The 13,751-nt window shown below is 37.8% G+C and overlaps 1 protein-coding gene and 1 pseudogene across 1 annotated transcript in view; one reads left to right on the top strand and one right to left on the bottom strand.

The window, feature by feature from the left end:
- The window catches only part of dcst1 (DC-STAMP domain containing 1), a 21,828-nt gene extending 17,815 nt beyond the window's left edge, over positions 1-4,013 (bottom strand). The window contains exons 1-4 of the mRNA XM_051720295.1: positions 3,992-4,013; positions 644-702; positions 407-532; positions 214-288 (exon numbers count right to left, since the gene is read on the bottom strand). Coding sequence (XP_051576255.1) covers positions 214-288; positions 407-532; positions 644-689 — 247 coding nt within the window. The 5' untranslated portion in view covers positions 690-702; positions 3,992-4,013. The remainder of the gene's footprint in view (positions 1-213; positions 289-406; positions 533-643; positions 703-3,991) is intronic.
- Positions 2,316-13,751, top strand: LOC127454561 (DC-STAMP domain-containing protein 2-like; annotated as a pseudogene).

Below are 13,751 nucleotides of genomic sequence, written 5' to 3'. Positions count from 1 at the left end.
TAAAGAAAAGGATGGACGAATCAAAAAAAAAAAAAAAATATATATATATATATATATATATATATATATATATATATATATATATATATATATATATATTTTTTTTTTTTTTTTTTTTTTTTTTGTGATAACATTATGCCACAAATGCTGTTGACTGAGTGTCACTTGTATTGAATACTCCTTTAAACTAAGGCTGGCATGATTCCTACTTACCTACAAACACATATCCAACAATAGCTCGTTGTACTGTTTTCATTGGAATATTGTGCATGAGTCCGAAAAACAATCCTTAAAAAAACAAGTCAAGATCATCCTCCTATGTAGCTTATATTAATATTAATTATTCTTTATTTATTTTTTTGCCAGTAAAAATAATTTATAAAGCAGATTTTGCAGCACCACTTACCCACACCACTCAGAGCTCCAAACGCAGCACCCATGAGACGTCTGACCACAGGGAACTCTGACATTGGGCCAAACAGGAACCTATGAACTCCAGATGGCAGAATATGCATACACACCTGCTCCAGAGCTGCAAATCCACACACACAGACACACACAAAAATCAAAATCTATATTCAGGACAGCTAATCCCACTGTAAAAGACTGATATTATTATCTCAAGAAATAAAGAGAAACCAACTTGAGTGTTTTTTTTTACTTCTGCTGGTTTCCCCGAGAGACTGCATTGCTGGTTCCTTCCTTCACCACAAAAGAGAAACACTGAAGTAGAAATCAGTTTTGAAAGATGCAAACAACGGATCGGTTGGAATGTGGTCTCATGCCATGGATGTGATTTTTACTGAACCAGCCAACGTCACCACTTAGAATAATCACTGGAAATGGGTCTTACGCCACTCAGTATCTCCTTTGATCCAAAATTGATAACATTTTTAATTGAAGAGAAGTTATTACCTTAACAAGATCTATTGTAAGCAGGTAAGTCTATGAAACGCACTCAAACAAGAGCTTTTGAGCACATCTTGGGGGGCGTTAACACTTCCATGCGCTAAAAAATGTAGACGCAGCGTCCTGAAGAGAGCAGAAAGCAGGTGTCTTGATACGCGTTTTTAAAACGCTCCTACGCGAGACGCTAAAAAAAGACAGCGAGACAAGACGTTAATCTAGGGCGTTTTACATAGAAAAGACAACGGGGAAAGAGCGCAGACGGACACACACACACATCAGATATTACTACAAATACATTTTGACTTGACCCGCCTTTTATTTAAAAAAGCAAAAATCAGGGTTCCAGTGTGGCACTTGCAACGGAATTGAATGGGGTCAATCTGTAAACGTTAAAATACTCACTGTTTCAAAAGTATTGCAACAAGATAGAAACAGCATGCGTGTTAACATGACTTAAGTGTGATAAAATCGCTTACTAGCCTTTTGTGTGTAAAGTTATAGCCATTTTTACAACTGAGGTGCCATGATGATGTAATGTCAACAAAACCTAAAACCCTCAAATGAGTGTAAAAACGAAGATTTAAACAACTTTACAGCTCAAATAATACACGAGTTTTAACAGAAGAATTAATGTAAGTGCTTTTATAAAATTATATGCTTCACATTTCTGCCTTTAAACCCTCCAGAAATTGGCCCCATTCACTTCCATTGTAAGTGCTTCACTGTATCCTCGATTTTTGCTAAGACGAGTCGAAATGATTTTTTGTTGTAATCAATATTATGCGACAAACGCTGTTGATGTATGTGGACAGATGATTATCTTTATTTTATACTTTGCTTATATGATATTACACTTGGAATCAATTATAATCGGCTATGAAGTCATATTCATAAATGCACATTCATGTAATTATTTATCTATTCCTGTTATCAATGTACTTGATAATACTCAAATTGTATGCAGGCATATTAAGTATTTATTTTCTTATTCAATGTTCAGTGACTATGTTTTGTTTCTCATGATCCCTAAGTGCTAGAATTAGTCATGGTTATGATAAAAAAAAAATAACTAAAAATTATGTCTTAAATAGTACTGTTTTTGGCCCTGAAATTTCATCGAGACCCAGGCTGAATGTTTTGCTTTCTCTGTTAGAACAAAACATTGAGATAAACCAAGCTCGCATGCAGATTTTATCATATGTTCAGACAAATGTCTTTTCAGCTCTTCTCTCCTTGCTCTCTGCAAAGACTTCATCTCTGAGGCCTCAGCCTATCTAGACTTAGACTTAATCTTTTCATTTACGTACTTACTTCATTAGATTAGATAACATACTATAAACTTAGTTTAGGGGTTATATATTTAACCTGTTGAATTTTAATTGTCGGTGTATGTTAACATGCACTAGATGGACGTTTCTGACCATCTTGGTACATTTCCAGTGATGTGCATTTCAGTGCAGGATGATACAGGGTGTGTGCGCCTAGTTCACACGGTGCTTTGGACTATGTATGTGCATTTTCAGATCATATCAGCATGGATTGCTTGTGAAACAATATTAAGCTTTTTCTGTTCAAGCTTTGCAAAGGAATGGGGCGGTCAAAAACACTTGGACCCGATTGCAAAACCTTACAGTTCCATTCATGAATATTTCAAATGTCATGACTGTTTGATAGTTTATAGTGCTGACACGATGCAATGTGACACAACTGCTTGAGGCTGTCTACACTGGATGGGTCTACACAAACTTTCTAAACCGTATATTTGTGTTGTTGGTAGTTGTAGCACCAGCGCATGCAGGGCAGTGCATCTAGTGTAGACAACATAATTTATTATAAGGAGTTCTATTGCTTTTGACGTGATGTGACACGTCTTTGCAGAGAGCAAGGAGAGAAAACAGTGGCCGTTTACATTTAAGTTTTAAGGATGCATTTAGGCCAAAACCGAGCGTTTCAGACAGAGGAACACAGACAGGGTGGAAAATGATAATATATTACAAAATTATGTCTGTTTTGGTGCAAAAAAACAAACATAAAATCAAGACCGTCTGCACTGCCATTTATAGTTGATTATTATGTGTAAAATACATCAACTATTATTGTTAGACCCCTCAAATTTCAAACTAAGTTTTGGTAACAAATGTAACCGGTGCGATTAAATGGGTTAAGGGTTGAGTTGATCCTAACTGAAACTGCCATGGTTACTTTAGGATTCTAGAGTCTGTATGATTCTACAGTATAAAATGCCACTGGGGCAAGACTGAGCACCCTGGACATATTACATGTTCCACATATTTCTGTCCTAATAATTTGAAAACTGAATTTATTTTTATGTTTAGCTACCCTGAGTAAGATTAAAGAGATGGGGAGGAATGCTTACTCAATGGCAGGCCAAGCACTAAAGTTCATCACAGCTTTGACAGAATCTGTTCGGCATGTTGGTGAGTTAGCCAGTCAGCAAAGCATTCTGCGATGACGTCACAATGGGCAAACCACCCTGTGGTCATTCATTTATGTACTGATTTGAGGTGAGGTTTAGGCATTTTTGGAGTCTTAACCCTTTCTATGTCAACTTTTCAGCTCGTATTCTGAGAAATGCACTACATATTTTGGCGAATATTGGTGATGTGTGTAATGACATGCTGGGCATACAATATCAAATATTGATGAGGCCAGTAAAGACTGCATGGAGCTGCTCACTGTCTTCTCTTTCTCTGCCACCTCCTGGAAGGATTCAGGCCTCTCTGTGGGCTTGCACATGGTTAATTTCTCTGGCATATGATCAGTACCTTGAAAGCCCTGTTATTATACTCTTTACAGGAAGTCTCATGGCCATGGTGTACTGATGCTTACTGTAATTTACTGTATCCTGTTTATTTTTTGTGTCACGGTCATCTGGTTTTATTATATTTGGTATGATATGATGTCTAACTCTGCCTTCCTTTTTTAATGTACCATTATTCATATTTTGGCGATGACTCTCTCAAAGATTATATATGATATAATATATGATCCTGTGTGAGAAGTTTGTTACATTTAAGTACCGTTTAATGCTACAGTATCTGTGTGTGTGTAAAATACATACTTTCCATTTCAAATGAATTGCTGTGTTATAGCTGCCATTGACATGCCTTCAGATCCAAACATGGCTATAGAATTAGCATCAATCTAAGCACAGCCCTATGGAGCATAGTTTTGTGGTTTAGTGCAGTGCCCCTCTGAATAATAAACTTATGAAGTTGCATGTTATGTTTTAAAATAATGTTGCAACATTGAGGAAAAGATTTGAAAAGATACCAAATGTACAGATGTTTTTAAATTAATTTTTTTTTTTTTTTTAAATATGAACTTTTCCAACAGTGGGACAGCTGTTCTGCATCCTACCATCATATATTGTTGACCATATAAAGACTGCTTTGGCTTTTCATAAGTATAGCTGTTTTGAGCTTGGTCCTATTCTACACAGTACTGAGTGCTTTACTAACATGGAGTGTCTCTAAATCATGCACCTCTAACACACTATTAAAGGTATAGTTCAACACAAAATTTTAAATATAACCCTCATGTCATTTGGAACACAAAGAGAGTTATCTAGCAGAATCTGATACATTATTGATATAACTGTTTTCATACCTTTTGTTACCCCTAGCAACAATTGAGGCATTCGATCGAATTAAGAAAGAGTTTGAATTCAACATCTCCACCTCCATCCACTTTGACCTGCAGCTAAACAACAGTCAGTCCATGCAGGAGGCCGCTCAGGACGTCATGGAAGGAGTATCCGAGATGCTGGGCCTCCTCCAGGAGCTCAAGGTCCTACTGGCATACGTATCTTCAGTATGTACCTCAAAACTCCACATCATCCATAACCTGCAATACTAAAGATGCAAATTTAGCCATATTCACTGTGTCAGTCATGTATATATATATATACAGTGCATTCATAAAGTATTCAGACCCCTTCATTTAAAAAAAAACAATTTTTACATTTTGTTATGTTGCAGCCTTATGCTAAAATGTTTATTTTATTTTTTCCACATCATTCTACACTCCATACCCCATAAGGACAGAGCAAAAACCTGCTTTTTGATAACTTTGCAAATTTATTAAAAAGAAAAAACTGAAATATCACATTGACATAAGTATTCAGACCCTTTGCTATGACACTTGAAATTTAGCTCAGGTGCATCTGATTTCTCTGGATCATCTTTAAGATGTTTCAACACTTTGATTGGACTTCACCTGTGGCAAATTCAATTGATTGGACATGATTTGGAAAGGCACACACCTGTCTATATAAGGTCTCACAGCTGAAAATGCATATCAGAGCTGGCCGCCCGGCCAAACTGAGCAATCAGGGGAGAAGGGCCTTGATAAGAGAGGTGACCAAGAACCCGATGGTCACTCTGGTTGAGCTCCAGAGATCTTGTGTGGAGATGGGAGAAACTTGCAGAAGGACAATCATCAATGCAACACTCCACTGATCTGGGATTTATGGCAGAAGCCTCTCCTCAGTGCAAGACACATGAAAGCCCACTTGGAATTTGCAAAAAAGCACCACTGTGAGAAACAAGATTCTCTGGTCTGACGAAACGAAGATTGGTAATGTTTGGCCTCAATTCCAGCCGTCATGTCTGGAAAAAACCAGGCACCGCTCATCACCTGTGCAATAGCATCCCAACGGTGAAGCATGGTGGTGGTAGCATCATGCTGTGGGGGTGTTTTTCAGTGGCAGGGACTGGGGAACTGGTCAGGGTTGAAGGAAAGCTTAACACAGCAAAATACAGAGATATCCTTAATGAAAACCTAGTCCAGAGCGCTCAGGACCTCAGACTGGGCCGAAGGTTCACCTTCCAACAGGACAGTGACCCTAAGCACACAGCCAAGACGATGCAAGAGTGGCTTTGATTGATGTGAAAATTGTATTTAAATCATTTTAGCATAAAACTGCAATTATAACAAAATGTGAAAAAAATGAAGGGGTTTGAATACTTTATGAATGCAATGTATATATATATATATATATATATATATATATATATATATATATATATATATATATATATATACAGAATATATTGTAGCAGGGTTGAGAATGAGGCACAGACAAAGGGAAATGCTTCAACGTCTCCAGAGATGTTTTAATACATCTCTTCTTTATACAAGAAGTGCAGCTGGCAATGCACTGAAGTGCTCGGGCGTTTTTTCTCTGGGTGTGAGAGGCTGAGTCCTCAAGAGTGTGAGGGTGTAGAGGTGGCTTGCGGTGCTCATGGCTTTTTAGTCAGAGTCTGAAAATGGAGACAGAGAGAAACATTAGTATCAGTCTTCTCGTTGGTGCTTCCCGTGTGAGTGTTTTGTGGTGGTTTATGTAGTGCTCTGCTGATGTGAGGAATTGGTGCCAGCTGTTCCCAGTTCTGGTGGTTTCGGCATTTCCATGTGCAGGTGATTGTGGTAGCCAGGGGCGATGCTAATTCCGACATGGAAGACACTCCACAATATATGTACAGTTGAAGTCAGAAGTTTACATGCACTTAGGTTGAAGTCATTAAAACTCATTTAATTTAATATTTAATATTAGCAAACTATAGTTTTGGCAAGTCTTTTAGGACATCTGCTTTGTGCATGACACGAGTAATTTTTCCAACAATTGTTTACAGACAGATTGCTTCACTTTTAATTGACTAAATCACAATTCCAGTGGGTCAGAAGTTTACATACACTTAGTTAACTGTGCCTTTAAGCAGCTTGGAAAACTGTTCAGAAAATTCCAGAAAATGATGTCAAGCCTTTAGACAATTAGCCAGTTAGCTTCTGATAGGAGGTGTACTGAGAACTGGAGGTGTACCTGTGGATGTATTTTAAGGCCTACCTTCAAACTCAGTGCCTCTTTGCTTGACATCTTGGGAAAATCAAAAGAAATCAGCCAAGACCTCAGAAAAAAAAAATTGTGGACCAATTTCCAAACGCCTGAAGGTACCATGTTCATCTGTACAAACAATAGTACGCAAGTATAAACACCATGGGACCACATAGCCATCATACCGCTCAGGAAGGAGACGCATTCTGTCTCCAAGAGATGAACGTAGTTTGGTACGAAAAGTGCAAATCAATCCCAGAACAACAGCAAAGGACCTTGTGAAGATGCTGGAGGAAACAGGTATAGACAAGTATCTATATCCACAGTAAAACGAGTCCTAAATCGACATTACCTGAAAGGATGCTCAGCAAGGAAGAAGCCACTGCTCCAAAACTGCCATAAAAAGCCAAACTACAGTTTGCAAATGCACATGGGGACAAAGATCTTACTTTTTGGAGAAATGTCCTCTGGTCTAATGAAACAAAAATTGAACTGTTTGGCCATAATGACCATCGTTATGTTTGGAGGAAAAAGGGTGAGGCTTGCAAGCTGAAGAACACCATCCCAACCGTGAAGCATGGTGGTGGCAGCATCATGTTGCTGGGGTGCTTTGCCTCAGGAGGGACTGATGCAATTCACAAAATAAATGGCATCATGAGGAAGGAAAATTATGTGGATATATTCAAGCAACATCTCAAGACTTCAGCCAAGAAGTTAAAGCTTGGTCGCAAGTGGGTCTTCCAAATGGACAATGATCCCAAGCATACCTCCAAAGTGCCTTAAAGACAACAAAGTCAAGGTATTGGAGTGGCCATCACAATGCCCTGACCTCAATCCGATAGAAAATTTGTGGGCAGAACTAAAAAAAACAAGGAGGCCTTACAAACCTGTCACCGGTTCTGTCTGGAGGAATGGGCCAGAATTCCAGCAACGTATTGTGAGAAGCTTGTGGAAGGCTACCCAAAAAGTTTGACTCAAGTTAAACAATTTAAAGGCAATGCTACCAAATACTAACAAAGTGTATGTAAATGTCTGACCCACTGGGAATGTGATGAAAGAAATAAAAGCTGAAATAAATCATTCTCTCTATTTTAAGAATGTGAAATGTCAGAATAATAGTGAAGTAGTGATCCTAACTGACCTAAGACAGGGAATGTTTTCTATGATTAAATGTCAGGAATTATGAAAAACTGAGTATAAATGTATTTGGCTAAGGTGTATGTAAACTTCTGAATTCAACTGTATACAATAGCAGCCAAAAGTTTGGAATAATGTACAGATTTTGCTGTTTCAGAAGGAAATTGGTACTTTAATTCACCAAAGTGGCATTCAACTGATCACAAAGTATAGTCAGGACATTACTAATGTAAAAAAACAGCACCATCACTATTTGAAAAAAGTCATTTTTGATCAAATCTAGACAGGCCCCATTTCCAGCCGCCATCACTCCAACAACTTATCCTTGAGTAATCATGCTAAATTGCTAATTTAGTACTAGAAAATCAATTGCCATTATATCAAACACAGTTGAAAGCTATTTTGTTCGTTAAATGAAGCTTAACATTGTCTTTGTGTTTGTTTTTGAGTTGCCACACGATGCAATAGACTGGCATGTCTTATGGTCAATATTAGGCCAAAATTGGCAAAAAAGAAACAGCTTTCTCTAGAAACTCGTCAGTCAATCATTGTTTTGAGGAATGAAGGCTATACAATGCTAATTGAAACCTAAGGTAATGCTAAATTGAAGCCTAAGTCTGAATTACATGTGCTTCTTTGTGTCTCTTTTTTATGCATTAATAAACAGGGCCATTCTGTACAAAACCCAATCCCTTCATAAGGATGAATTTGAGAACATCTACATAACAGACCAGTTTATTGAGTTGGACAGGAAGCTCTCTAGACGGGCCAAAGAAACAGTACTTCCCCTCAGCTTTAGAGAAACTCTCACCTACATCAGGCCCTGTGAGTTTGTATGTGTTTGTATGAGTCTATTATGTGTGCGTAGCTTACAAAAAATCTAAACTAGCTGTGAACGTGCCGCAAATGTGCAGTAAATTTGCCACTTGTTATTTTCACATGCAAATAAGCATTTGATTCGCCGCAAATGTTTGCCAGAAGTTTCCAGCACTTGGCTGGTAGTGATGAACCTCCGGTCAACCTTTGGCAACAATAGAAAATTTGCTGCATGTTTGCCGCAAAGCTCATTTGCATGTGAAAATTATCAGTGGCGAATTGGCGGCAAGTTTGAGGCAAATTTACCATGAACATTCGATTTTCATAAGGGTATGCATGTCTGTGTTAGTAGATAGATAGTGTGGGGTGCAGGGGCCAAAGAGGAAGGAAGAAAGGAAGGAATGTTCATAGACAGATAATTTAAATAGAGCTAAAAGAGGCTAAGTTGAAAAATGTGGAGGAGGACCCTGAACTAAGAAGGGAGAGATTAAGAAGGAGGGATGTAGAAAAGTGATCAAGGGCAAGCTCATAAACAAGCACCAGAAAACATAGAATGTGTTTCACACTCAAACAGAGAGAACATGACAAGAGGTCAAACTGTAGTAAAGCAAACTGCTATAAAACTGGTGGGTTGTGTCCCAAAAATGGGTTGCAGGTCTTTTGTAATAGGGGACAGCAGACAGCAGTGAAGAAACAATGCTAAATGCAAATAATAAATTGCAGCAAACTGTTTTCCAAACTGCATTTTTGCGCCCTTGAAGGGAACAGCGGGAAGGTGAAGCCACTCATTCCAAATGAAGGGTCATTCCAAATGAAAGTAAGAAAATGCATTTTTTTCATGAATGGCCTTTCCACAAGATGTTTGCAAAGGGTACACTTATACAGTAATTGCATGCTCCCTTTAGAGTGCCCACATCAAGAGCTCTGTCCTTCGTAGTGAGTAGGGCATCGGGATGATTACCTTGCATAGTTAGAACTGCAAAATAAATAGACTCATCAACCGAGGGAGGAGAAAACGCTTCCCATATATTTTGTTGTTGACGTGAAAGGCTTTGCTTCCAATTAAGCTCTACTTAAAACAAACAAACTCATTATTTTGGCAAAAAGTCATCTGTTACTTGGTAGAAGCTGACCAAATTAGGCAGATTCCAACATGGACATGCTTTCATTTCCTAAGACCACAAAAAAAACTACAAAGTTTATGATAAATGGAAATAAAAGTGTCCCTTATTTTCAAAACTTCAAAAGTGGCAACCTTATACATGAGACACCTGCTCATAGGTACGACTGCAGTTAAATATCAATTTGTGTACAGCGCAAAGTGCTACTTTGCAAACACGTGTAATCGTCTTGTTATGCAGTGCCACCTTGTGGTCAAGATAGGAAAATACATTTTAACACGGATGCAGACTGCTATCAAACAGTACATTTCAGTTGTGTTTGAATAAAAACTTTAATGCTCAGTTATTTGACCAACACATAGTACAGTTAGTTACTTATTAAACTTTTTACAAATGATTTCCTAATTAACTGAAGCAGATATTGTGAAAGGCTGTGATCTATTTCAGTTGTACCATATTTGAATGGACAGTAGCCTACTTTGATTTAAAGTGCCAATAAGATTGCTTTGAAACATAAACAGAGTTTTCCTAAACCTGTAAACTCTTTATCACACGGAATCAACTTTTTTTCCTTTTTTTTTAACTGCACCTACATTTGTTGGTCATTACTGTTTAATGATTGCAAAAACTATAAACACATTTAGAAATGTATCTTTTATTTGGTTATGCCTGATCTTTACGATGCTTTTGGGAAACGCAGCCCTGGCCTGCATACAAGTGTATCTATGTTTGACTGTGTTTGAAGTAGTTGACTTTTTCTTTACTTTTTAAGTATGAATTTAATTAATTTAATTTGTATGTTACCTGGGACAGTTCTGTGTCAAAGTGTGATGTAAGAGAATCTAAATAAGTGCATATATATGTGTGGAGGATCCGGTACCTCCACAGGCATATTCTTTCTCAGCGTGGGTCTTTAGGAAAAGCCCTACTGAGGACTTTAGCACGGTACAGGGTGGACAAGCAAAACAATAGCATAATACAAACACTGGCCAAATTGTGAGTCTGTGCCACTATAAGAAAGCTAAAATTCCTGTAGCTCAATTGGTAGAGCAGGTGCTAGCAACACCAAGTCAAGTCAAGTCAAATCAAGTTTTATTGGTCACATACATAACCATACACAGTACGACAAGGTCATAGGTCTGATTCTCAGGGAACACATACAGATAAAATGTACACTCACTGAGCACATTATTAGTAACACCTGTACACCTACTTATTCATGTGATTATCTAATCTGCCAATCGTGTGGCAGCAGTGTAATGCATAAAATCATGCAGGTAAGGTTCAGGAGTTTCAGTTAATGTTCACATCAACCATCAGAATGGGGAAAAAATGTGATCTCAGTGATTTCGACCATGGCATAATTGCTGGTGCCAGACGGGCTGGTTTGAGTATTTCTGTAACTGCTGATCTCCTGGGATTTTCACGCACAACAGTCTCTAGAGTTTACTTGGAAGGGTCCAAAAACAAAAAACATCCAGTGAGTGGCAGTTCTGCAGACGGAAATGCCTTGTTAATGAGAGAGGTCAACGGAGAATTACCAGACTAGTTCGAGCTGATGGCTACAGTATCTCAGATAACCCCTCTGAACAACTGAAGTTAGCAGAATATCATCTCAGAATGCACAACACGTCGAACATTGAGGCGGATGGGCTACAACTGCAGAAGACCACGTTGGGCACTTTATTAGGACCATAGTGTTCCTAATAAAGTGCTTAGTGAGTGTATACCATTACATTGAATGCACTGTAAGTTGCTTTGAATGAAAATGTCTGCCAAATGACTAAATGTAAATGTAAACTCATACTTTAAGGGTAAATTATTTTCTGTTTGCACATCTCCTCAAAAATATTATCTGTCAGTTTTGAACTATGAAACCATAGAAATATGGTTTGTTGTAGCGCTTTTAGGTTTAAATTGTGTTTTATTTTGAACCTCTAATGATACTGATGATACTAATTATATAGTTATATGTTTTGGATATATCTTGGGCACCTGCATAGGTTATACTGGCCCAACGTTCAGATCCCTCCATTGAGAACTGTAATGTAAGGTTCATGTTCTGTTTGTGGAATACAGCAGCATTACAAAGTTTTCCTTCCACATTCCATCAACCCTTGGATGGACAGTAGAGGTTCTAGTAATTTACCCTTGATCATCCTTTTGATAGGATTGTCTCTCTTCCAGTTGTTTCTCTGTGTATTTTTATCTTACCTTTAACCCTATTTTTTTTTTTTTTTTTTTATCAGATTGTGAAAGTCAAATCTTAGCCTAAACCTTAAAAGCACTTACCTTCCCATGCACTGGAAGCTGTTCTCTTATAAGGAATGACTCAGAGGACCCCTTGTGGTTAGTTCTTTTTGCAGATCCCAGGTTTAAAGACAAATCAAAGTCCCAGGAGGCAGCTGTAACAATAAAAGGTCTTATTTGATTTGTTACAATCTAAAACAGTTACAACTTAATGTTAAGCAGCGCTGTTCTCTGTACTGTATTTACACATACTCAAAATACACGTGTAATTCCAAATATGCTTAGCCACTAAAAGTTACTGTCCAAATCTAAAGTAACCTCACTGGGTTGGGCCTGGGTATCTCAGCGAGTATTGACGCTGACTACCACCCCTGGAGTCACGAGTTCGAATCCAGGGCGTGCTGAGTGACTCCAGCCAGGTCTCCTAAGCAACCAAATTGGCCCGGTTGCTAGGGAGGGTAGAGTCACATGGGGTAACCTCCTCGTGGTCTCGAGTGGTTCTCGCTCTCAATGGGGCACATGGTAAATTGTGCATGGATCGCAGAGAGTAGCATGAGTCTCCACATGCTGTGAGTCTCCGCGGTGTCATGCACAGCAAGCCACGTGATAAGATGCGCAGATTGATGGTCTCAGAAGTGGAGGCAACTGAGACTTGTCCTCCACCTCCCAGATTAAGGTGAGTAACCGCGCCACCATGAAGACCTAGTAAGTAGCGGGAATTGGGCATGCCAATTTGGTTAGAAAAGGGGATTAAAAATATATATATATAAAAAAGGAACCTCACTGGGATTTTGCGGAAAGAAGAGTGGATGAGAGCATTTCTCTGCATTAAAAGGCATTGTCAACTCTACTACAAACAGAAACATCTTCCCCCAAGATAAAAGCTTGGGTTTAACCGGACCGCATAGCAATGCCACATGCAGGTTAAGAAAATATTACACAAAAATGTTACTGTTTTATAATAATATGGTTAATATAATAATATTAATAATAATTCAAATATATATTTCCATAATACTTTCTTAACTTAATTATAACAACTTATTTTGCCACTATGTTTTAATGAATTTTTTTATGTAGTCTGTTTCTTTTTAAAAGGACTCAAGTGTTAATATACTTTCTTGAACAGTATTTCTATTGGCAGAAGAGCATGTTTGCCCATGACTTAATTTTGGTCAAAAGGAAACACTTTTTACGAAAGTTTTAAAAAAATGTTAGTAGTATTGCAGTTCAAATCGCAATAGCAATATTTTCAAAATCATCGCAATTAGATTTTTTTTTACCATATCGTTTAGTCTTATCCAGTATTTTCTTACCTCTTTTTTTCATTTTTTTTTTATCATTCTTCACTTCCTTTAAGATTACTCATATCCTTGGTTAATTCCTTAATTTCCTGACATTGTAGTTTTTTTTTTTTCTTCAGTCTTGCTCTTCCATCTTATCCTGCGTTTTCGAAGTAGCTTTTTCTTCAGGTCTTCTTATTAACTTGCTGTAGCATATACAGTATTATCTTGTTACTCATAAACCACACAATCCTCTTTTAATCTCTTGTAGAGGTCTCATTAAATTCAACCACACACCCGCACTTTTTCTTTTAACACCTCTGCTAGTTTATCAATCTCACACCTTAACCACAACTTTTCTATTTGTCTCTTACAGCATAA

The sequence above is a fragment of the Myxocyprinus asiaticus genome, chromosome 16 (assembly GCF_019703515.2).
Source record: "Myxocyprinus asiaticus isolate MX2 ecotype Aquarium Trade chromosome 16, UBuf_Myxa_2, whole genome shotgun sequence".
Classification (NCBI taxonomy): Eukaryota; Metazoa; Chordata; class Actinopteri; order Cypriniformes; family Catostomidae; genus Myxocyprinus; species Myxocyprinus asiaticus.
Note: the sequence above shows the minus strand (reverse complement) of the source record. Positions and strands in the feature narration are given on the sequence as shown.